The sequence below is a fragment of the Podarcis liolepis genome, assembly GCF_965112155.1.
Source record: "Podarcis liolepis genome assembly, chromosome: 14".
In the NCBI taxonomy this organism is placed as follows: domain Eukaryota; kingdom Metazoa; phylum Chordata; class Lepidosauria; order Squamata; family Lacertidae; genus Podarcis; species Podarcis liolepis.
In genome coordinates this window covers 53654805-53680380 of record NC_139569.1, presented here as the reverse complement: position 1 = coordinate 53680380, position 25576 = coordinate 53654805, and the positions used below count along the sequence as shown (strand labels likewise).

Genomic DNA, 25576 nt, shown 5'->3' with positions numbered 1-25576 from the left:
CGGAATTAAATCATTGTGGTACTTCCAGGTTTGCTACAGATGTTCCACGGAATGGACGGCCGACAGAGCAGACTTAAACCGAGGCATCACTGTAATAGAATATCTGGAGGCCAAGAATGATAAGAAAGCAGCTTTGATGTTTATTGATGCGGAGAAGGCCTTTGACAATATTTCATGGACTATGAAAGGATGGAATTTGGAGAATCATTTCTCAAAGGAATTGGCGCTATATACTCTGAGCAGAAACCATACTGATGGTTAACAATGTACTGACTGAAAAATGTGACATTACTAAAGGAACTAGACAGGGTTGTCCCCTGTTACCATTATTATTTACCGGTATTTTAGTCCTAGAAGTCCTGCAAGAAATGTAAGCGCAGGAGTGAAAGGAATTTCGGTGGGGAGCAAAGAATATAAATTGAAAGCCTTTGCGGACAATCTTGTAATAACAGTTGAAGAACCTTTGACTAGTGCAACAAAGGCACTAGAAAAGATTCAGCAGTTTGGACAAGTTGCTGGTTTTAAACTTAATAAGACAAAACCCAAAATGCTGGTCAAAAATATGACAGCACAATCTAAATAATTGATCATAGAAATAACTGTGGGGAAAAAGGTCAACTATTTAGGGGTATAGTTTGTCACGGCTAAAATGGCCGCTGTTTCTTTAATGCGAATAAAGCTGGGTCAGCATGACTCAGCGGTCTGAACCAAGTTGTATATATAAGTGAGAAATGTTAGTTTGGGCTGTGGCTGGTGTTTGGGTTGGTTGGTGCTGGTGTGTATAGTTATTCAGTCGTGTTTTGCACAAGGACTTTTAATAAAACTCTGCAAGGATATTCCCGTGGACATTTTTGTGCCGACAAGGAGACTGAGAAGATAAAGGGAGGTCAGAACCCTTTCCTTCTTTTTTTGCTTTTTACAAACACTGACAGGTTATGGGCCCAGTGTTTCTGAGCATGTGCAGAGTGCAAATCGACTAACAGCATTTCAGCAAGGAGCTGGTGAGTCCTGGTGGTGTACGGAGACAGTGGCTGTGCGTTGGAGCAGTTGGTGGCAAGCTGTAACTGTCTGCAGCAACGCTGGAGCGGCTAGGATCTGAGGATCAGGAAAGCACTCAGCGTCGGCTACTGGAACAATTTGAACTGCTAGAGGACCACAGTAGGGGACTCACAGAGCGGCTACACCAGTTGCAGAGCCAGGCGGGACCTGAGGGTCAACAGAGGCAGCAGCTAGAAGCCGGTGAGTGCCAGCCAGGACCATCTAGTTGGACTCTAAAGAGAGAGTCAGGAGAGATTGCTGGAGACCCCACAGAAGGGGCTCAGCAAGCACCAGCAGAGATGGCAGATTTCCAGTCTTCCCAAGTTGTAAATATTGGGGGAGGCATCCCTTTTGAACTTCTCTCAGAAAGCAACTGGCTGAGTTGGTCAATTAAAATGCAGCAGTTGTTAAGGAGAGATGGACTATGGGACTGTGTTGAAACTGAGGTTTTGAGACGGGACTCTGCTGAGAAAAAACGGCTGGATGAAAGGGCCCGTGCCCAAATTATGCTGTGTTTGAGCAACTCTCAGTTACTGCATGTAGCAAATGCCAGCACAGCGTTTGAGTGCTGGAATTTATTAAGGGCAATGCATGTCAGAGAAACTGCTGGAACTATAATTTCTCTGACCAGAAGGCTGTTCAGGACTGTTATGAAAGAAGGTGAGAGTTTGGCAACTCATCTTCAAACGCTGAAATCTCTGTTTCTTCAACTACAACAGAGAGGTAAGCGTTATGATGAGGCTGACCAAACCTACATTATCCTTTCAAGTTTACCTGAAAGCTGGTTGCCTGTGATTAACAGCATGGAGAGTATGCGTCCCCGAGATCTGACCCTTGAGTATGTGGTTGGCAGATTGACCGAAGAAGCAGAAAGAAGGTCAGATAGACAGGCTGAACTCCAAGAACGGAAGAGTTACAGCCGAGGGGGCCAGCAGCAGAATCTGCCAATGGAGCAACGCCAAGGTTTGGACTTGGCCATGGCGGTGAGGAGGTGCTATAAATGCAACCAACCCGGGCATCTCCAACGTCAATGCAGGGCAAGACTTCCAGGAGACGACATGGAGCAGAGACAGCAATCGACGCAGAAACATAAGCAGAAGGGGTTCTCTTCAGGGAAGAAGAACACGCGTTCTGCTCAGTTTGTGTCTGCATTTTCTCGAGAGGAGAGGAAGATACCTCGAGGAACATGGTTGCTGGACTCTGGCAGCAGCAGGATTATCTGCAACCGTCGGGAGGACTTTAAGACCCTGGAGAAGCCAGCTGATGGAAAAGACTCAATCTATCTTGCTGATGGTCGTAGAAGCAAGATTGATGGCCAGGGAACATGTTTCCTGCAGTGCTTGAACACTACTCTACCAGAGACTCTGTTTGTCAGCAGTTTGGATTATTGTTTACTGTCTGTAAGCTGTTTGATTAATGCAGGGTATAGTGTTAAGTTCACGCAGGATGGCTGTCTGATACAGAATGGAACTCAGGTATGTGGCCATGCAAAGATGGAAAATGGGTTATATGTAATGCAGGACAAGCCTGTTAAAGCAGCCCAGGTGGTTCAGGATAATTTGCCAGTTCATAAGGGGTGTATACATGAACTGCACAGAAAACTGGGTCACGCCAATTTCCGTGTGCTTTCAGAAATGCAAAAGGTGTGCAAGAACCTAAAAGTAAATAGCTGTAACTGTTTCCTAGATTGCAATGTATGTAAAATGGCCAAATCTAAGAGGAAGCCTGTGGCTTCTAAAAGTGACAGAGTATCTAAAGAGGTTTTAGAACTTGTCCATTGTGACGTGATAGGCCCTTTTCCACAGAAGACTGAAGGGGGCGCCAGATATGCTTTTCTGGTAATAGATGACAAATCACGTTTTAGTTGGCTGTTTTTGTTAAAGCAGAAATCTGAGTGTTTCCCCACATTCAGGGAATGGGTTGCCCAAGCTGAGAAGCTCTTCTCTCGGCCTGTTGTGCAGCTGCAAACAGATAGGGGCGGAGAATTTCTGAACAAACAATTTGGGGCATGGTTGCGACGTAAGGGGATCACTCACCGTTTGACTAACCCTTATAGCCCTGCTGAAAATGGTCTGTGTGAAAGACGTGGGGCTGTGATACAGTCAGTAAAGGACTGCCTGCTAGTGGATGCAGGATTGGGCCACAACCATAGGCTGTGGGGCGAGGCTTTTCTGACCGCAAACTTTTTGATTAATAGAACCTGGTCTAGCTCTATAAAAGATATTCCATATCGTGTGTTGTTTGGGAAAGAACCAGAGTGGAAAATGCTCCATAACTGGGGTGCTTGGGCACATGTAAACATTCCCAAAGCTCAGCGTCAGAAAGGGGGCGCTAGAGCGCAGAAACTGCGGTTTGTGGGATATCAGTCCTATGGCAAAGGGTGGCGTTTCAATTTACGCCCAGGACGCGTGGTTCTGTCACGAAGTGCAGACTTTGCTGACCAGGACAGATGGACTGCGATCCATGCCAACCCTGATTGCCTACTGCCCCTACAAGTAAGAGAAGAGGCTTCTTCTCAGCCATTGGCAACACAGGAGCAGAATGAGGAGGAGGCACAGATTTCCCCAAAAGATGTGGCAATAGATAATACTTCTCCAGAGGAAGAGGAAGAAGAGCCAGAGATAAGGGGGGAAGAAGAAGTAGTTGTGCCTAGGCGCTCCCAGCGTTCAAACAAGGGTGTACCTCCTCAGCGTTTGACCCTAGGAGGAGTGAGAGTATGCAATGTGAGTTGTGTGGAACCACAGTGTTATAATGAAGTCTTAGACTTACCCCCTGGGGAACGTGCTTTGTGGGAACAAGCTATGAAAGAAGAAATGGACTCTTTTAAACGTAACAAAGTGTTTGAGGTCATAATGCCGCCACCTGGTGGCAGAGTGGTGTCATGCAAGTGGGTTTACAAAAGGAAAACCCTTGCATTTGGGGAACCACGTTTTCGAGCCAGATTAGTAGCCAGAGGGTTCACTCAGATTAAAGGGGAGAGTTATGATGAAGTGTTTTCTCCCACGGTAAAGAGTGAAACTTTTCGTTTAATGCTTTCCATTGCTGCTGTAAGACAACTAGCAGTGCACCATTTTGATGTTGATGCTGCATATCTGCATGCAAATTTAGACCATGAAGTGTTAATGAGACAACCCCCTGGGTTTGAAGAGGGGAATGGTGCAGTCTGGCGTTTGAGAAAAGCTGTTTACGGTCTCAAACAAAGTGGAAGGTGTTGGAACCAGTGTTTAAATGAAGCCCTTGTAAAACTTGGTTTTAAAAGGAGTGTGGCTGATCCATGCTTGTACACCAAGGGGACAGGAAACAAATATCTAATGCTCTTAGTCTTTGTTGATGATTTGCTTGTAGCAGGGAGTTCCACAGATGAGATCCAGAAGCTCACAAGTCAACTGGAAAAGAGGTTTAAGCTTAAAGCCTTAGGGCCTGTAAGCAATTACTTGGGAGTAGAAGTAAGGCAGGAAGCAGATGGAAGCTTCCTATTGAGCCAGAAAGAGAAAATTCTTCATTTAATAGAGCAGTTTGGCATGGAAAACTGCAAGCCAGTTCAAACTCCCATGACACCAGATTTCCCAAAGACACTGTGTGATGATGAATTTGATCAGCCTGAGTTGTATCACTCAAAAATAGGATCACTATTGTATTTAAGCCAGTGGTCAAGGCCAGACATTGCATGTGCTACAAATGTTCTGAGCCAACGTGTATCTAAACCCAGTACTGACGATTGGTGTGCTTTGAAAAGGCTTATCAGATATCTAAAAGGGGACATTAAATGTATGTTTGAAGATATCTAGTACACAAGATGAAAAACTAGAAGTATTTGTTGATGCGGACTGGGGAAGCTGTGTAGCTACTAGAAAATCTACAAGTGGAATGGTCATGATGTTTGCCAATTCCATAATTGGATGGAGGTCAAAGAAACAAGGATTTGTTGCGACCTCATCCTGTGAGGCAGAATATGGGAGCCTGTCGCTAGCATGCAATGAAATCATGCGTTTTATACAGATACTAAAAGATCTAGATTGTAAAGTAAATTTGCCTATCCAAGTGTATGAAGATAGCCAATCGTGCATTGCATTAGCAGGCTCGGAAATAATGAAATCCGCATCAAAACATATTGCTATCCGTCATGCGAATGTGAGAGATTGTGTACAGAATGGGGTGATCAAACTGGAGTACTGTCAATCACAAGATAATATTGCTGATTTGTTTACCAAGCCTTTGCCAGCAACATGCCATAATGAATTGATGACAAAACTGGGTTTATGTATATAATGTATTGTTGTATTGTTGTAATGTATTGTTTCTGTTGGGGTTTTTCGCATTTAAGAAACAGAAGGGGTGTCACGGCTAAAATGGCCGCTGTTTCTTTAATGCGAATAAAGCTGGGTCGGCATGACTCAGCGGTCTGAACCAAGTTGTATATATAAGTGAGAAATGTTAGTTTGGGCTGTGGCTGGTGTTTGGGTTGGTTGGTGCTGGTGTGTATAGTTATTCAGTCGTGTTTTGCACAAGGACTTTTAATAAAACTCTGCAAGGATATTCCCGTGGACATTTTTGTGCCGACAAGGAGACTGAGAAGATAAAGGGAGGTCAGAACCCTTTCCTTCTTTTTTTGCTTTTTACAAACACTGACATAGTTAACTTCAAAAAATATTAATAAATTTAATGATAATTACATACCTATGTGGAAAGAAGTAAAGAGAAACTTGGAGGTGTGGGGAAGGATGAATTTATCATTTTAGGGAAGAATATCAGCTATAAAAAGAAATGTGCTACCAAGAATACTATTTCTGTTTCAATCAATACCACGATCAGTGTGGTAGGGCACTTTAAAGAATGGAAAAAAACAGTATCTAAATTTATCTGGCAGGGGACTAAACCAAGAATAAAATATAAGTTACTGACAGACTCTAAAGAAAGAGGTGGCTTCTCCTTGCCAGATTTGAAGTTATATTATGAAGCGTCCTGCCTTTTCTGGCTCCAGGATTGGATTTTGTTTTTAAAAACCCCAGATCTTTAGACGTGGATGGTGATGATAATAGGTTTGGGTAGCATGCATATTTATGGTATGAAAAAACGAGAGTACACAAGGGATTCCAGAACCACCTGGTAAGAAAATCAATCTATGAGGTATGGGATAGATACAAAAGTTTATTGGAGCGGAGAACACCATTGGAAGCAATTTAGGTTAAAAAATTGAATATGAGAGGAGAGTGGGCCACTTATAAAGAATCGTTAACAGAAGCAGAAGATCAACTAAAAATGAAGATATAAGAGAGTTATTAACAGATTAGTTACAGTATCATCAATAAAATGATGTCTTTAAAGTAGATAAGAAAAAAGGTTTTGATACAGAGAGGTTGAGGTTTGAAATAGATCTGTTGCAAAACAGTGTGAAAGTACCGTATTTTTCGCCCTATAGGACGCACTTTTCCCCCTCCAAAAATGAAGGGGAAATGTGTGTGCGTCCTATGGGGCGAATGCAGGCTTTCGCTGAAGCCTGGAGAGCGAGAGGGGTCGGTGCGCACCATAGAATCATAGAGTTGGAAGAGACCACAAGGGCCATCGAGTCCAACCCCCTGCCAAGCAGGAAACACCATCAGAGCACTCCTGACATATGGTTGTCAAGCCTCTGCTTAAAGACCTCCAAAGGAGGAGACTCCACCACACTCCTTGGCAGCAAATTCCACTGTCAAACAGCTCTTACTGTCAGGAAGTTCTTCCTAATGTTTAGGTGGAATCTTCTTTCTTGTAGTTTGGATCCATTGCTCCGTGTCCGCTTCTCTGGAGCAGCAGAAAACAACCTTTCTCCCTCCTCTATGTGACATCCTTTTATTTATTTGAACATGGCTATCATATCACCCCTTAACCTCCTCTTCTCCAGGCTAAACATGCCCAGCTCCCTTAGCCGTTCCTCATAAGGCATCGTTTCCAGGCCTTTGACCATTTTGGTTGCCCTCCTCTGGACACGTTCCAGTTTGTCAGTGTCCTTCTTGAATTGTGGTGCCCAGAACTGGACACAGTACTCCAGGTGAGGTCTGACCAGAGCAGAATACAGTGGCACTATTACTTCCCTTGATCTAGATGCTATACTCCTATTGATGCAGCCCAGAATTGCATTGGCTTTTTTAGCTGCCGCGTCACACTGTTGGCTCATGTCAAGTTTGTGGTCAACCAAGACTCCTAGATCCTTTTCACATGTACTGCTCTCAAGCCAGGTGCCACCCATCTTGTATTTGTGCCTCTCATTTTTTTTGCCCAAGTGCAATACTTTACATTTCTCCCTGTTAAAGTTCATCTTGTTTGTTTTGGCCCAGTTCTCTAATCTGTCAAGGTCGTTTTGAAGTGTGATCCTGTCCTCTGGGGTGTTAGCCACCCCTCCCAATTTGGTGTCATCTGCAAATTTGATCAGGATGCCCTTGAGTCCATCATCCAAGTCGTTGATAAAGATGTTGAATAAGACCGGGCCCAAGACAGAACCCTGTGGCACCCCACTAGTCACTCTTCTCCAGGATGAAGAGGAACCATTGATGAGCACCCTTTGGGTTCGGTCAGCGACCCCTCTCGCTCTCCAGGCTTCAGGAAGCTCTGCGCAACCCTCGGGAGACTGGCGCCACTTCGCGCCCACCTCCCGATGGCTGCGCAGAGCTGCCTGCTGTCCTGGGGCAAGCGCAGCTCTGCGCAGCCATCCGGAGTGGGGAGTGAAGTCGTGCCCGCTTCCCGATGGCTGCGCAGAGCTGCCTGCAGTCCCAGGGCGAGCGCAGCTCTGCGCAGCCATCGGGAGCGGGGCGTGAAGTCGCGCCCGCCTCCCGATGGCTGCGCAGAGCTGCCTGCATTCCGAAGCCTGGGGAGACCGGCGCGACTTACCACAGGCTGTTCTCAGGGCTGGGATTGGGGGAAGCTCGGGCTTCCCCCGCGCCAGCCCCGTGCCTGGGGGGGAAATAATTTTTTTTCTTTATTTCCCCCCCCCAAAAAAAACCTAGGTGCGTCCTATGGGGCAGTGCGCCCTATGGGGCGAAAAATACGGTACTTTAAAAAATGTACAAATTACTTTTAGAATTATATACAGTCATGCCTCATGTTGCATCCGCTTCAGGTTACGTTTTTTCAAGTTGCGTCCCGCAGCAACCCGGAAGTACTGGAACGGTTACTTCCGAGTCTCGCCGCTCGTGCAGAAGCGCTAAATTGTGCCACGCGTGCGCAGACAAAGCACCTCAGGATGCGAACACTTCGAGTTGCAGACGTGCCTCCGGGACGGATTATGTTTGCAACTCAAGGTTCCACTGTACAAAAGATGAAGAAGTTAAGACAGTGATGATTCACTGGGCAAAAGACTTTGGAAACAATATCCAATTTTCATTATGGGAAAAGTTATGGAAAGAGGATTTAGAATTTACTGCATGCTGTTCGTTGAAGCACAACTATATGAAAATGATGTACTGTTAGTATCTAACACTGAGTAAAATTGCGAAAATGTATAGAACTACCGTATTTTTCGCTCCATAGGGCGCACCGGACCACAGGGTGCACCTAGTTTTGGGAGGTGGAAAACAAGAAAAACTTATTCTGAACCCCAGAAGCCAGAACAGCAAGAGGGATCTGGCTTCTGGGATACTGTGTGGCTGTTCTGGCTTCTGGGATAACCACACCAAGCCTCTTCAGGGCAGCGGGATGAAGGCTCCCCCTGCCCGAAGAGGCTGCGCAGGGCTAAGGCAGAAGCCAAGACAGGCGCGTCGCTGAAGGGGCGCTGCGCCTTCTCTCTCTGCGCAGAGAGGGAGAAGGCGCAGCGCCCTTCAGCGAAGCTGGAAAAGGAACAGAAGGAGACCCTTCTGTTCCTCCTCGGGCTTCGCTGGAAAGGCGCGCCGCTCAAGGGGCGCTGCGCCTTCTCTCTCTCTGCGCAGCGCCTCTCCTTCACAGGAGAGGTGCCGCGCAGAGAGGGAGAAGGCACAGCGCCCTTCAGCGAAGCGGGAGAAGGAACAGAAGGAGACCCTTCTGTTCCTCCTCCGGCTTTGCTGGAAAGGCGCTTCGCTGCGAAGCGGGAGAAGGAACAGAAGGAGACCCTTCTGCTCCTCCTCCGGCTTCGCATGACAGGCGCCTCGCGGCGAAGCCGAGGATCCTGCATTCACTCCATAGGACGCACACACATTTCCCCTTCATTTTTGGAGGGGAAAAGGTGCGTCCTATAGAGCGAAAAATACGGTAGTTCAAAACTTTTCTTAAAAAACCAGAAGCTTTTTAGTTAGGTATAATAGGTGAAGAGATACCAAAAGAAGACAAAAAGCTTTTCATGTACGCAATGACGGCAGCAAGAATACTTCTAGCCCAGAGATGGAAGGAGGGAGAAGGGCCAACCAGAGAAGAATGGCAGACTAAATTGATGGAGTATACAGAGATGGCAAGAACTTTTATTTTAATGTTTTGAAATGGTTAAAGTTAAAATGTATAAAATTATGTAAAACCTATATATATATATATATATATATATATATATATATATATATATATATAGAATTCCCACTGTGGAAAAGAAGTCATCTGCTGCAAGGCATAGGAAATACTAACTCCATATGCTCCAACAGCTCCTGCTTATCCAGAACTTCCTGTTTGCTGATCCCTCCACCTGAAAAATATGGATATGGAACAACTGATTGGTTCAAAATTGGGAAAGGAGTACGACAAGGCTGTATATTGTCTCCCTGCTTATTTAACTTATATGCAGAATTCATCATGCGAAAGGCTGGGCTGGATGAATCCCAAGCCGGAATTAAGATATGCAGATGACACAACCTTGATGACAGAAAGTGAGGAGGAATTAAAGAACCTTTTATTGAGGGTGAAAGAGGAGAGCAAAATATGGTTTGAAGCTCAACATCAAAAAAAACGAAGATCATGGCCACTGGTCCCATCACCTCCTGGCAAATAGAAGGGGAAGAAATGGAGGCAGTGAGAGATTTTACTTTCTTGGGCTCCATGATCACTGCAGATGGTGACAGCAGCCACGAAATTAAAAGACGCCTGCTTCTTGGGAGAAAAGCAATGGCAAACCTAGACAGCATCTTAAAAAGTAGAGATATCACCTTGCCAACAAAGGTCCGTATAGTAAAAGCTATGGTTTTCCCTGTAGTGATGTATGGAAGTGAGAGCTGGACCATAAAGAAGGCTGATCGCCAAAGAATTGATGCTTTTGAATTATGGTGCTGGAGGAGACTCTTGAGAGTCCCATGGACTGCAAGAAGATCAAACCTCTCCATTCTGAAGGAAATCAGCCCTGAGTGTTCGCTGGAAGGACAGATCGTGAAGCTGAGGCTCCAATACTTTGGCCACCTCATGAGAAGAGAAGACTCCCTGGAAAAGACCCCGATGTTGGGAAAGATGGAGGGCACAAGGAGAAGGGGACGACAGAGGACATGATGGTTGGACAGTGTTCTCGAAGCTACCAGCATGAGTTTGACCAAACTGCAGGAGGCAGTGGAAGACAGAAGTGCCTGGCGTGCTCTGGTCCATGGGGTCATGAAGAGTCGGACACAACTAAACGACTAAACAACAACAACCACCTGAAAAGTTTCCATCTTATTCCTCATTTCAAGTTGCCTTGTTTAAATTATCATTCAGGCCAATGCCTAGGCTTGCTGCTCTTCCCATTTCACAGCCCTGTCCCAGCCCTGCCAGAAGTTAAGGTCATAATCTTGCATGTTGCAAACCACCCTGAGATCTGTGGATGGAGGGCAATATACAAATTTAATAAACAAGAATACATGCAATATCCAGTCCCTGGGGTGCAATGTGCTTTACCTCTGAGTAGGCATGCACTGCAAAACTCTGTGTAAGATCTTGGGGAAGGATGCATTTTGTCTCTAAATGGTCACATTAAATCCACCACCTGCCACTTCCAATACTGGCCAGGCTTAGCAGCCCATAGCAGAGGACAGTTGTGTTTCTCCAGCACAGAGAGGGCCAACGTGGTGCCCTCCAGAAGCTGTGAGACTCCAACTCCCATCAGCCCCAGACAGCATGGCTGAGGGTCAGGGATCATGGGAGTTGCAGTCTGGCCTCATCTGCAAGTGCCACCTTAGCTCCCTTGCTCTGGCCTCTCTCCAAGGAAAAAACGAAGATCTTTAAAAGCCTGTCAGCTAGCAAAGGAGGGTTGCTCAAGCCAGCATCTTGTGCTTCAGCACAGCCTCCATCTGCTCGGCATCCTCCAGGCCTTGTTGGAGCACAATTCCCATCAACCTTGACCACTAGGGCTATGTTGGGAGGGCTTCTGGAGGGCACCAGGTTGGGAAAGGCTGCTCAGAGTTATCCGAACCTTGTTCTGTGCACTGCTATTGCTGCTGCCGCAGAGGCAACTAACACCGGATGACCCATCTCCTGCCTGTCCTGACAGCCTGTAGGTTTTGTCATCAGCCATTTCATGCACTGTTTATTTTGATTTATTTTTTGCGTTTCTTTTATGGCCTCAGGGAAGAGGGAAATAAAGCAGGGCTGATTTTTAAAACCATGCAGGGCAGACACAGCAAATGTAGACAACAGGCACAGCTGAGCCTCCAGGAGAACATTATGGGGGCAGGGAACAGGGAGGCTCCCTATCTATCAGATACAGGGGATGTTAGCATACATGTCCCACTTTTCATCCAAGTGATCTGCTTTTACTGCACTTCAGCCCATGCCATGCTTTTTTTTGAATCAGAGGGCAATTAGGGCATGTGACTAGAGAAAGAGCCTGCACTGGAGTCCTTGAGCACAAAATCACAGGGCGGTAGTTGTATAACATGGGAACAGCATCCCTGCCTCCTATTTCCAAAGCCCAGTGGCATTCCTTGTGTAGCCCAGGGGGCCCATGACACACTAGAGAGTGGCACTGCCAGGCTTGCAGGAGCCACTTGATTCAGATTATTCACCACTATATACACATGCAGTGCAATGCTATGCAAGATGACTCTGGAGCAGGGCGGGGCAATTGCTGCCCTCCAGGTGTTACTGGACTACAACTCCCATCATCCCTGACCACTGGGCATGTTGGCTGGGGCTGAGAGGAGCTGGGAGTCCCAGAACAGGTGGGCCACCCTCGCTCTGGAGCAAGGCCTGCTGAGGGTATGCCTAGGAGTTCAGTCACAGAAAACTAGCAGATCAAGATGAAGGCTGGGCTGCATTCCCTCCTCCCTGACAGACTCTTTTTCTGCATGGAAGGGATTTGGGGCCCGAGAAGGGGCCCGAGAAAAGCACTCCATCCTGCGCCAGTCCTGAAAAAAGGGAGACACGGCAGGGCTGGTGTGCTGGTGTGCTACTTGCCATCACCACAGAGGCCCCACAGGTCACCTTGTGAGCCCGCCAAGGAAAGTGTGCAGCAGTCAGATGGCCAGACCCTTTTCCCAGAGATGCTCTTCCCCAGCACCACACTCAGTTCCTGACCTTGTTATGCTCAGTGTTCTCCCTGGGAATTTCCTGGCCCCAAGTGAGGCTCTGCCCCCAGCAGACCCCCAGCTCTCTGCCTTCTGATTGCATCTGGTCTGAGGGATGGCCCTGCCAGTCACCTTCCTCCTCCTTGGTCCCAGAGCCAACTTTGTGGAAACACAACAATGATGGAGACAAAATTAGGATGGGAGGTTCCACCTGCCACTGGCTCTGGTGCCACCTGCTGCTGGGCTCTTTGCTTTCCCCAGCAGGCCCCAGGCACCACCGCTCAGACCAGGCCAGGTACTTGTCAGTATTGTCTACTCTGACTGGCAACAGCCAGAGCAGCACGTCCCATTTTGCCGCTTGAGGCTCCTGCGACCACCTGCTCTGCCACCGCCATGTGCCTTGCCCCCTCCGCTGCTGGCAAAGAAGCAACATCGCCACCTCTGCCTATATTGGGCAAGTTCGCTCCAATTTTGGGTGAGATCTTGCCCAACATGGCTGTGATCTTGTCTAAAATCAGTGCTGATGGCAGAGGGCAGGGCAGGCGGGGCACCCCCAGGAATGTCACCTAGAGGGCTTCTAAAGCCTCACTGGCCTCATGTCTGGGCCAACTCTGGCAGCAGCTCTTCAGGGGCTCCAGGAGCAGCCCTTCCTCCCACCTGCAAGTCAAATTTTTAAACTGGACATTCCAGGGACAGAACCTGAAACCTTCTGCATGCCAAGCAGGTGTCCTAGCTTCTAGTGCTGGGCTAGGGTCCCTTCCCTGTTCTCTAGCAAATGTGTGTTTTGAGATCTCAAGACTCCTTTGCTGGACTCACTGCATGCAGTTCAAAAAATTCAGCATTCAGGTGGAGAACAGTTCAGACCCTCCAGATGCTCAGCTGCTGACAGGAAGGTCAATGAAAGACCTTCCAAGGAATATTCCCAGCAAGAAATTGCCAGTTGGTTTCTATATGCTTAGGCCTAAGTCTGAGTTAAGCTGGTCTCTCCCACTTACAGGTGTGAAATTGCCAAAATGCCACAGCAAGGAAGATGGTGTCATTGTCAGTGATGGCTGCAGTGAAGGTCAGGGTGCTTATCTTCCAGCTGAACTTTGTACTGAAACATCACAGACGGTGATGAAAGGAGTTTCATCACCTTTCAGCGCTGCTTCAAGGACTGGAAATCTGTGACCCTGCAGGTGCTGCTGGATGTTAACCCCCAAAAGCCCCAGAGGCCAGATGGTCAGTGGTCATGCAAGCTGGGAGTTGTAGTCCAGCAATACCTGAAGGACCACAGGTTCCCCCTCCCTGCCTTAACCATTTACCATGATTTCCTGTGTGTATTGAAGATAATGATTCCTGCGTCCAATGGAGGGTGCTCTAATCCTTGAAAGCCTTTGCCACGAATAATTCTAAGGGCTGAATAATTCCAGGAGCTGAAGGATGCCTCCTTCAGCAACTCCTGCAGCGAAGATGGTGCCCAACGTCTTGCTCTGCTATGTAGTCAACTACACTGAGTCCGCTTTACTCAGAGCAGACCCACTGAAGCAGTGAGCCGGTGGTTGTGTAGTGGTCAGTGTCCGACAAGTGTCATCAGCCCAATGCATCCTCTGCACCCTTCCTTCCTCTTCCTTGTCACAGGGTTTCTTCCCGCTTAGCCTCCCAGTCCTGCTCTGCAAAGCTGCCCTGTCTTTTGAGACTGCATGAGGGTGTTAACCCCAGCCAAGCTAGCAATGTCCCTTTCCTTCACAGAAACCAGACTGCAGCATGAGCAGCTGCAAGGCTTCCAACCATGGCATGCTGTCAAACCAACTTAGGCAATCAGTTGCAGAGGCTCCACAGCAACAAACCAACACAGAGCAGATTTACCAAGGCAGGTGGTGCAAAAAAACCTGACTTAAGGCTACCTACACACAAGAAAGAGCTTGTGAGAAAAAAGCACTGGATTCATTGGGACTTGCTTCCAAGCAGACACACCTAGTGTAAGTGTGATAAAAGGAAGTGTCCCTTGTGAAAATGGCCCCCCTTCCTCAAGGGAATGAGTCCAAAAAATACCCACAATCCTTTGCTTATGCTTCCTGGGATTCTCAGCCTCTCACTTATTGTCTGGCCTTAGGGAAGCAATAAATGCCATGGCACTGTAACTCCCAAATGGCTTCTACACTTAGAAGTGGGATCAGTTCCAACAGTTAAATCCCAAAGGAGCCAGGGCCCATTTCCTATGGAAAGGCTTCTAATATTTTTCAGGCAGAAATAATGCTTTTTAAAAAAGAAAAGAAAAGAAAGAAGTCTGGTTGTGAAATACTGATGGGTTCAGGAATTGTCTCCGGGGGAAGCTAGTAAGTTCAAATTCTAATTTACCGGGGGGGGGGAATCTTATGTAGGAAACTTATGCCCCGCTGGATGTTGCTAGACTCCAGCTGCCACCCCCCTCCAGCTGGCTGATGCTGAGTGGAGTTGTGAGACCTGCAATGTCTGGGAGGCCACAGGAAGCCCAGCCTGGTGCAGAGTTAAGTGGAATAAATATGTCACCCTTGTTATTGGACCAACACCCTGAGACTCCGTGCTTACTCCGAGGGATGCAGAGGATGCTGAACTCTAACTCACATCAGGCCCAGTCAACATGGCCAGTGGTCAAGGGAGGGTAGCTGGAGCCCAGCATCATTTGGAGATGTCCATGTTCCTCCCTGTCTCTGCTCTACCATCGATATGGATTGGCAAACCTGCTTGCTCACCACGGAGAGTAGATTGTATGGTTCTGTTTTGAATTATTGAGGGGTTTTTCATTGTTTCTATCATCTATTAGATGTTTTTATCTTTTGCACACCATTTTCAAGGAATCAGCAACAAGCATTTTAAAATAAAATAACAATAAGTGAAAGAATTACATGTTCCTTCCTCATTGGGTTCCGATTCTTTCCTAAGAACAGCCTTCTCCAACCTGGTGCCCTCCCAGATGTTTATGCTTATAGTTCCCATCAGCCCCATTAAGAGGAGCTGTAGTCCCAAGCTTCTGGAGAGGGGGCAGGTTGTAGATCGTAAGCCCCTCGGGACCTGACTTCCTCCACTCTGCAAAGCACCATGCGAGCCAATGGTCCTGTAGCAGCAACACGCAATAACGTTTCACACACTCTGAGATGCTACAAGGAGGCACCACTACAGATGGCCTCTCACTCGGTTGTTGAACGCAACACCCGAGCCACACCGGTTGCCTCCTCCTCCCCAGCAGTGTTTTGCCCCTAAGGTGCACTTGGCAGCACCCTCCTGGATGGCTGCACGCTCTGCACTTACCTTTCTGAAGATGGATGATGTCTGGGAAGTTGGAGAGGAGCCCCTGGTACAAGGAAAGCGTGTCCAGCATGAGGAACAGGTCGTTCTTGGGCTGCTCAGCAAACATCTCCCCCACGGCCTCGTAGGTCTTGCCCGTGTGCGAGAGGGCACCGTTGAGCGCACTGAAGCTGTAGGGAGGGTCCATCTGGAAGGACTGGCTCACAGCCTGAAAGGCGTTGCCCAGCTTCTGGAACTCTTTGCGGAAGCCGCCCAGGTGTTTCCGCACCAGCTCAGAAGCCACATTGGTCAGCTGCAGCACACTGTCGTCCATCTTCTTGCTGAAGGCCTTGAACGTGTCCACTCTGTCCTCCACGTCCTGCAAATCCTGGTGCTCCGTCGGGATCTGCAGGGTCAGCAGGAAGCTGGCGCCCACCATCTCATCCTTCTCTGCCCGGCGCTTCCCCAGCTTCCACTGCTTGTCATCGCCACAGGTGAGGAAGTGCTGGAAGCCCTCGTACTGCGACAGCGTCGGGTGGCTGGTCATGTGGTCCATCCACAAGATCAGCCGCCGCTTGCGCTTCTCAATGAAGTCCTCCTCAAAGCGCCCCGTGGCCTGCTTCTCGGGCAGGTGGGGCACAGAGACGACGGTGAACTTGTGCAGCAGCCGGTTGTACAGCCAGTCAAAGTGTTTGTACCGCCGGTAGACTGGCGAGTTGGTGCTGCTGGGCGTCAGCCGGTAGGAGATGTAGCTCTTGATGCCTTTGAACTTGGTCTGTTTGGTGGGATCCTCCACGGAGCAGACCAGAGGGTGCGGACTGGGCCTCCACTGGGGCCCATTGGGGCCCATGTCGATATAGTAGGTCTCTGAGATCTTAGACATCATAGGGACGTCGCCCAAGATGAAGGCCTCCACCCCAGACCGGACAAAGCAAGAGAAGCGGTTGAGGTTCCTCCCCACCACGCTGCCCCTCTTGGAAGACCCAATGCTGTCCTGCCTCTCCAAGGAAGGCTTGGGCCGGTAGCCCATATTGTATGGCCCAGGGTAAGACAGGTGCGGGGGCGGGTGCCCGTTGGTGCCAGGCCTGCTCCTGGGCTCCTCCACCACAGTGCTGCCGTCATCCCACTCATCCCAGTCATCGTCATCGTCATCTTCGAAGCTGCCCTGGTGGGAGACACTGGTGTTGGACGGGGTCCCATAGCAGGAGGAGCCATTTCCAGGGGACCTGGCTGGGCTGCTGGAATAGTCTGAGTAAGTCGAGGCTGTCCTGGAGCGAAGGATCTCCACGTAGGACGCGGGAAAGAGGCCTGTCTCGCCACGGCTATTGGTCCCCTGCAACCACCCGTCCAACGAGTTCTCACTGAAGATGACCAGCTCTTCGTTCTCCTCGATGCTGATCTCCTCCTTGTTTTCGCTGCGGAAGCTGTAGAGAGCTCTGGCTTTCATTGCCATGGCTGCTCACTGTGGCACAACCCGCTGCTGACACAAAAAGGTCTCCCCACCGCAAGCACTGCCGTTGTTCCTTGAATACTTAAGTCCCTACTTAAGCACAGCACTTGCCATGTGCCTTAAAATCTGAAACACTTTTGCGAAATCAAAGGGGTTTCATAGACTTTCCCGGAAAAGACCAAAACAATTTGTCTCTTTCTTCAGAATCAGTCCTGAGGTTTATCAGGTCCAACAAGTCGGCAGGCCCTGGTCAAGGGTGACCCGCTCAGGGCAAAGGAAACAGCATTGTCAACCCCTGCCCCCCTTTCAGGTTATACAGGACTTGGTCAGATCCATGAATAATTTAGAAAACTGTCAGTCCTGTGTTGATTTTATCTTGCAAACAAGTTATTCCTGAACCAAACCTGAGGTATCCATAAAAGTTAGAAGTCTCCCATTAGGTGAGTGATATCCAAGATAGGGCTTTTGTAAAGAAAGTTTATCTTTCAAAATGTATGTATATTTTTAAAATTAAATAATTTTGCTCAATTTCATCTGAAAGTAAATCCAGCGTAATACACGATCATGGTGCTGGGGAAAAAACGCCTTCAAGAAGAATTAAAAAAGAACAACTGAAAAAACCCTACTGTTGTTATTACAGATTGAAAATGTTTTGCAAGCCTTTTGGGTCTGATTCGAAATCCACAACCCTCCAGAGGGGTGGGGGGGGGGGAATTAAAAGTCGCAAGTCCATCCAAAACTGAATGGGTCACGCCTTTAGTCCTCAGAATAACACAAACATGCACAGCGCCTCCTATTTCAACAGGGCAGGCAGAGAGTTCAAGAGGACTTGTGGATGTCTTTTGCCAGGAGGGAAGAAAATGAAATAGAAACCAGAAGAAGTAGTTTGCTGCTTTGCAGGCCTTGGGAGGGCGAAAAGGCAGGAGGATTCCACGCAGCAACGTGACTTTCTTGCCGCCCCCGCCCCCCCCAGCTCTCCAAATAGATCTCCTCGCTTCCAGGGATTCCGCTCCGCCAGCTGAGCGTTAAATCCCTTCAAGGCCGCAGGTGCCTTTTGCTCGGGACTCCTTCAGAGCGGATCCGGCCAGCCTCGTCCGAGGGGTCTCCTGTTTCTTGCGCGGAGAGAAAGGGGCGCTGCGAAAGAGCGGGGCAGGAAAGTCCTTCGCGCGAGGCGGTCGCCGCTTCCCGGCGCCTGCGGAGCCCGAGTGTCAAGGGCAGCCTCCGGGCGAGCGCGGGTTCCGTCCGGCCGCGCAAGGGGAGGCCGAGCGCCGAAAGTTTCCGCGGAGTTGCTGCGACGGAGCCCGGCTGGTTGAGCCGAGAGCAGGATCCGGGCCAACGGGAGCCACTTCCGCCGGGAACGAGGCCGGGGCTGCGGGGAGGCGGAGCAGCCCTTGCCCGGCCCCCCGGCGGCCCTCGCCCGCGAGGCTGCCTCAAGCCCCGAAGGTCCCCCGGGGCCCCGACCCTCCGCGGCCTCGTCGGGGGCGCAGCGCTGCTCTCGCGGCCCGGTCGCGCTCCGTGACGCGCGCCAGGAGCCGGGCAGCCTCGGAAGTTTGGGGCGCCGGCTGGCCGCCGCGAACACGCGCGCACGCTCCCGCCCAGCCGCGACCCAGAGCCGCCCCGGCAGGCAGCGAGGACCGCGGCTGCCCTCTGCCGCCCGCTGCCGGAGCCGCGCCCGCTCTCCCGGGGAAGCTCGGCAGGCGCCAAGTCCACGTCAAGCGGACTTCAAGAAAAACGAAAACACAACCTCTTGTTTTTCTCCTGCTGCTACAACTCCCATCATCCGCAGCCAGCTGAGAGCTGCGAGTTGTTTTTCGGAAGCTGTGCTCTACAGACCACCGGGGGCCTGTCAGCTTTGTTCAGGTGACCCACGCGGCTATCTTTAAGAAAAAGTGGTCCTCCAGCACCCTCACTGACTTAGCTGGTATGGAGACTCCAGCTTTTCAGTTTTGCTTTTAAGTTATTCCAGCCAATTAACACAGACTTTGCTTAGGAATTACATGGGATGGGAACATTTTATTGAAAGCAGTCATTTAAATTGGGCTCCCTGTGGTTTTCTATGCACAGGGAATGAGTGAAATATGGAGGGGCACACATGTCTTTCATTTGCTTGTGCACCTGCAGTCCAAACACTGAATGATTGCATCAGTGAAAGGCAGACCCCTGGAGTGAACGTTGCACCCCAGTTCTCAATGCACACCAGAAAATCCTGCACTTATTTTGAAGTTCCACTGAATACTGTGTTCAGATTGTAGCTGTACAGCCTGATCCTGTTTGTTAGTGGTACTCACTGCCCTGTTGTGCTTACGTCTAGGTAACCATGTTACCTAGAACAATACTTCTATCCTATACGGATTTCAGGCTCACTTCAAGTATTGTTTATTTAAGTGGAATTTGCTTCCAAGGAAATGCATTTTAGAGATTCAGGTCAGACTGGCTTGGTGCATGCTAATCCTATATGCAAAAGAACTGGTGTGCCAAGGGTGGCTCCTTGTGTAGACAAAATGGCACCCCCCCACACATAAGAAGGAGGCATCAGCAAGCTGGGGGGGGCAGACACCAAGGTCTACAAAATACAAAACAAAAAACACCCTACCAGAGTAATCCAATGTACGTCTTCTCATAAAGAAGTCCTACTGTGTTCAGTGTGGCTTGCTCCCAAATTAGTGTGCAGGTCAGAGAATGGGTTGCAGTCTAGGGAAAGGGCATGAGGGGATAAAAAAAACCAACCCCATGAGGAATGAGCATGCTCAGTGGGCATGGACTGCTTACTGAATAATGGGAGGGCCCCAAAGAAGACTGGTGGGGTGGAATGGAGCACCCTGGAAAGAGGCATAGCTGGCACCCTGAGCAAGAACACTCTGTGCTGCAACGTTGTGCTGCAGGTTTTATCCCTCCCTGTAATGCTGATGAAGAGCTGATGCTCTTCCTGCTGCCCCTTTCCCCTTATGGCAGTTGTGGGTATCTGAAGAAGTGTGCATGCATGCCCATACCAATAACAAACTTAGTTGGTTTCTAAGGTGCTACTGGAAGGAATTTTTTTTTGTTTTGTTTTGACTACGGTAGACCAACACGGATAGGCAATTGTGGGAGGTCGTCTAGGCCAGGCTTCCTCAACCTCAGCCCTCCAGATGTTTTGAAACTACAATTTCCATCATCCCTGACCACTGGTCATGCTAGCTAGGGATCATGGGAGTTGTAGGCCAAAAACATCTGGAGGGCCAAGGTTGAGGAAGCCTGGTCTAGGCCATGAGAGAGAGAATGACGGGCCCAGGCAAGCCCTCTGACAGAATGGGGATTTAAACCCAAACCTCCCAGGTGAGGGGTTAAATCCAAAGAGAGTCCTACTCAGAGTAGACCCAATTAAATTAATGGGTGTGCAGATTAATTTCAATGAGTCTGCTGTGAGGGGCAATAACTTGATACTCACCTCCATCCATTGCAGTCTGTTGCAGTAAATATGATTATCAGAATTGATTTGCAGCTGGTTGTTCCAACTCTCATTTATAGCTATTTTAGATTGCAATCCCATCAGGAAAGATTGCTGCCCCCAGGGACTTTATCAAGGGCCATATGCATGGATAGTGCAGTATAAATGACGCAATAAAAATAATAAGGTCCACAATGCCAGTCAGGAAGGTCACATGTGGATGCCTGCAAAAGCACGTTTCATATTAGCTCTGCTTCTGGGGGAGCAACTGCCAGGCAGTGCCATCCTATGCATGTTCAACCAGAGGTCCGTCTGTGCCCCATGGGGCTTATTCCCAAATGAATGGTGCATGGCCTTGCAGCCAGGATACCATTGCGCTCTATCCATTATGCCACACATCTAGTAGCCGCTGATAGCCTCCATGAATTAGTCTAATCCTCTATGAAATCCATCCAAGTTGGTGGCCACGGCTGCCTCTTGTGGAAGGGAGTTCCACAGTTTAACTATGTGAAGAAGGACTTCTATTTATCCGTCCTGAATCTTCCCCCATTCAGCCTCAATGGATGTCCACAGGTTCTAGAAAGGGGGGAATCTTTTCTTTAGACGCTTTCTCTGGGCCGTACACATTTTATAAGCTGGCTGTCTCCTTGGGGCAGGCGCTCTCTTCATTTCCGCCTTTACCAAAGCGCTTTTGGAAATACGACCTTAAGCAAGCGGCCGAGGGGCGGGGCGGAGAATGCGCATGCGTCCCCCCGAGGCGGGGGAGAGGCGGGCCGGGGGAGGGGCTTTTCCTGGCCCCGCCCTTCCGCCTCGCCGAGCGGCGAACTCCGGGGAAGAAGCCGGTTGGCCGAGGCGAGACGGAGGCCGCGGGCGCGTGACGGTCGGCCGCTCGCTCCACGCCCTGAACTCTGCCGGTTCGAGTCCCGCCGGGAGGCAGCGAGGCGCGCCTGGGAGACCCCGCTTCCCGCCTTGGATGGTCCAGCGGGGAAGGTGAGCTCCGGCGGGAGACTGGGCGGCTTGGCGGGCGGCGGAGGCGCAGCCTGGGGGCGGGGATATCGGGCGGCCGAGAAGCATCGGCGCGGAGCCCCGGCCGGGCGACGGACCAGGCTTCCTCGGAGGGGTGCGATGCTGGGAAGCCCCCCAGGGCGTCTCATCACAGTCGGAAGGGGTTAACTTCGGATCTGGGGCTTATTTCCTACATACAGTGGTACCTCGGGTTAAGAACTTAATTTGTTCTGGAGGTACTTTCTTAACCTGAAACTGTTCTTAACCTGAAGCACCACTTTAGCTAATGGGGCCTCCCGCTGCTGCTGCGCCGCCGGAGCACAATTTCTGTTCTCATCCTGAAGCAAAGTTCTTAACCCGAGGTACTATTCTGGGTTAGCGGAGTCTGTAACCTGAAGCGTATGTAACCCAAGGTACCACTGTATAGAGAGAGAGAGAATAAAGATGGTGATGCAGTGCCGGGCGCTCCCTACCTGCATGTAGGTTGTTGTAAATAAAAATATGCCAACAAGTAGTTTCCCCTCCTCATATGCTCTCTATTGCTGGATTTCTGTGGTCACTTGAAGAATGGGCGTTGTAAACAAAAATTGCCCTTTTCCCTTATGGGGTATCCAAGAGCCCATATAGAGTCCTTACATTAGGTTCCCTATTGGTAGGAGAATATAACAGAGGCCAACCAGAGAATATTGAGAAGCAAAGCAGCTAGTAAGCCTGATCTTTATTGATCTGTTGCAACAGGGTGCTCCCCTCACACGCAGGAGAGGAAGAGGACCCACAAAAATGCTGTGCAGTGGCTTATAAAGACTTTTGAAATTCCCATCCTCTAGATCAAGACCACCCCCAGAAACATTATGCATACATCACAGAAATTTAAATGTTGTTTTTCTCCTGTTGTTGTTTATCTCCTGTCTAGCAGGTTACTTGATTGGATTTCCTGGGGAGCCTGGCCATTCTTTTGTAGTGGTAAAATACTTATTTCCTGGGCCAGGTCACAGGCTCACACCTTATTCAAACAGACATATCCTTGAGACAGGATTTGTGAGGAAAGAGACAATGGGGAGGCTTTTCCAGTTTAACCTTGCAGAGAAAGGATTTGGTCAGTTTAGGAATCAAAATGGTTCCAGGTTGGTCTTCCTGTGTTGATCTATGTATGTGCAGTTATGAACATTACCATATATCTAAGACCATAAAATTCCTATCACAAGGTCTACCCACCCGCCACTGCCCAGGAAACTCCAGGAGCCCCCAAAGAGGCCGGTGTTTCAGTAGGGAGTGTAATTCCTGAGTTTGCCATCACCCCCAACATCATGTGAAGACAAAGTCCCACTTTGGTCCCCTGCCTTTATTCAGCTTGGGGCCCAAGTGTGGACAGGCCCCGTTTCCTGTCTTAGGAGCCCTCGCCAAATGGTACCTTGAGAGGTGGGCAAGCCTATGCCAAAAAACCAGGCAAAGTTTCAGCTGCCGTCTGGACTCCATATGGTGCCTTGCGTCCAAATGTTGATAGAGACCACCAAGTCTCATGCAAGTTCAGCAGCGGTATCTCGAGAAGCAGATGAGCCTATGCCAAAAAAAGGACGAAGTCATGCCAGGCCATGTTTTGGTCTCCCATCTTGATTCAAAATGGCACCTGGCATCCAAATGTGGGTGAAGAGGCTGCCCCAACTTGGGAATCCTCATGCTGAGTTTGGTGATGACAAGAGAGACAAGCTAGTTAGCAGAGACGCAAAGACAAGCTAGTTAGCAGATTTCGGTCCGTTAAAGACAAGACTTTCTGCACCTGATGAAGCAGACAGATTCATCGCCGTATAAACGTTTATGGACTAAAAGGCCATTGGAGCAATGAGAGTGAATCTAATTTAGGTCCAATAGGCTGCTTTCTTCACACACACCTTTGACCTGCATCCAGAGAAACAAGTGGGATCATCAGAGTTCAAGGAGATGTTTCAGCCAGGCAAAAACTCTGGGGCCAGTAAGGGGCATGGCCTGGAGAGAGTGACAAGGGCCAGACAAGAGTTCTGAAGGGCACATTGGCCCCTAGGTGTGAGACATTCCTGGCTCAGAGCAGTCTTCCTCTCAATTTAAGAGCTGTGAGCTTCATCTTTGGCCTTTGGGCTTCCTGGAGGTATCCTGGGTAGCCACTGTAGGAATCGTAGAATCGTACACAGTGGTACCTTGGGTTACAAACACCTCGGGTTACAGACTCCGCTAACCCGGAAGTAGTACCTCGGGTTAAGAACATTGCTTCAGGATGAGAAAAGAAATTGTTCAGTGGCAGCGGGAGGCCCCATTAGCTAAAGTGGTACCTCAGGTTAAGAACGGTTTCAGGTTAAGAACGGACCTCCAGAATGAATTAGGTTCTTAACCAGAAGTACCACTGTAGTTGGAAAGGACCCCAAGCATCATCTAGACCTCTCCCACAGGATGCAGGACTAGATGGACCTTTGGTTGTGTTTGCATTGGCTTGACCTACTCTGAGCTGAACCAAATTAATTCTGCTGTACCTAAATGTCTTGGTCTGGCTTTCTTTCCCCTGTCTCGCCTACAGAAACAATGGAGGAGCTGAGCCAAGCTCTCGCTTTCAGCTTTGCTGTCTCCCAGGACCTCAACAGCACAGCAGCACCACACCCCCGGCTGGCACAGTACAAATCCAAGTACAGCTCCTTGGAGCAGGCAGAGAGGCGACGGCAGCTCCTTGCATTTCAGAAAACGTAAGGGGCATCTCTAAATGGCTATATTTCCATGTTGTTGCAGGTATTATTTATTTATTAAATTTCTATCCTGCCTTTCCTCCAAGGAGCCCACTGTGGCACACATGGTGATTCTTCTTCCCATTTTATTCTCACAACAACCCTGGCAGGTAGGTGAGGCTGAGAGACAGAGACTGGTGAGCTTCATGAATGAGTGGGGCTGGAATCCTGGGCTCTCAGGTCCAATACTAACCAAGCAATGTAAACCAAACCATCAATATAACATGGGAATGCAAATTCCACGTTCAAAACGAAAGAATGCTAATCATAGTCATTCCACATAATTAGGCAACTATAAATCTCCCAAAGCGGCATAAAAAGGAGCCATGGAAGCAAATTATATATGAAACATTGGATTGTATCCAACTAAGTTCTCCTTGGAGTAGACCCATTGAAATTAATGGACCTAAATGAATAATGTTCATTTGTTTCAATGGATTGGCTCTGAGCTCACACTGACTACATCTCATTGTCTTCTTGTTCATCTGTACAACAACCTTGTAAAGCAGGCAAGTACCGTTACTGCCATATTGAAGACAGGGAGTGGGGAATTTAAGAAGCAGACACATTTGCCACTAAGTTACCTGCCACACTCACCTGTCGCTCAGGAAAGATAATAGTTAATATATTTTAAAAATATATATAATTGTCTGCAGGCAACATGCCAGTTGCTGTCTCTTAAATTCTTAAATGCTTATCATTTCTGGCCTTTAGCTGTTGTATCTGAAATGGACTCTACCTGTAAGATGATGTAGTTCTCTTCTATCCTCTTCTCATATTTTTGACTAACATTTTAGTTTTTTTCTTTCTTAAGTTTAAAGCCTGCAACTAGCCCAAATTCCGTAATCTTCTCTATCACTATTGGCACACTTTCTTTTGGGTTCTCCGTGGTTATAGTCAGGTCACTGGTGAAGGCTTTTACTTTGAAGGTCTTGTTTCCAACAACTATACCCCTTATTATACCCCTTCTTTTCTTTTCTAATGTTCGTATTCAGAATTTCCAACACCAATATAAATAACAATGTGAATAAAGGACACCCCTAGCTTGTACCTCTCTTTATATTACAATTTTCTGTTAGATTGTTATTTATAACTAGTTTAGCTCTTTGTTGCAAGTATATTGCGTTTATACCTTTATAAAAAAATTCTCCCACTCCTATCATTTCTAATGTTTTTTTCACAAACCTCCAGGAGACATTGTCAAATGCCTTCTCTGCATCAATAAATAACAGTGCCACCTGTTTTTCGATTGTGACTTCCAGATAAT

At 48.6% G+C, this 25576-nt stretch overlaps 2 protein-coding genes across 14 annotated transcripts in view; one reads left to right on the top strand and one right to left on the bottom strand.

Moving 5' to 3' along the window:
- SNX33 (sorting nexin 33) overlaps positions 1 to 18756 on the bottom strand; it is a 55796-nt gene extending 37040 nt beyond the window's left edge. For 3 of the 8 annotated variants that reach the window (XM_083475795.1, XM_083475796.1, XM_083475797.1), the window contains exon 1: positions 15705 to 18717. In XM_083475795.1, the coding sequence (XP_083331921.1) occupies positions 15705 to 17133 (1429 nt within the window). In that variant the 5' untranslated portion in view covers positions 17134 to 18717. Of the gene's footprint in view, positions 1 to 7905; positions 8174 to 9597; positions 9656 to 12984; positions 15213 to 15557 lie in introns of those variants that run through there. The other 5 variants (XR_014519221.1, XM_083475794.1, XM_083475793.1 and 2 more) reach the window with 5 other exon arrangements.
- Positions 18757 to 20378: 1622 nt separating this feature from the next.
- SNUPN (snurportin 1) overlaps positions 20379 to 25576 on the top strand; it is a 36747-nt gene continuing 31549 nt past the window's right edge. For 3 of the 6 annotated variants that reach the window (XR_014519239.1, XR_014519240.1, XM_083475887.1), the window contains exons 1-3: positions 21279 to 21547; positions 24108 to 24270; positions 24357 to 24419. Coding sequence is in view for 3 of the 6 variants with exons in the window: in XM_083475887.1 (XP_083332013.1) it covers positions 21294 to 21547; positions 24108 to 24270; positions 24357 to 24419 (480 nt within the window). In the remaining 3 variants the exon portion in view is untranslated. Of the gene's footprint in view, positions 21548 to 24107; positions 24271 to 24356; positions 24420 to 25576 lie in introns of all 6 variants that reach the window. The other 3 variants (XR_014519238.1, XM_083475888.1, XM_083475889.1) reach the window with 2 other exon arrangements.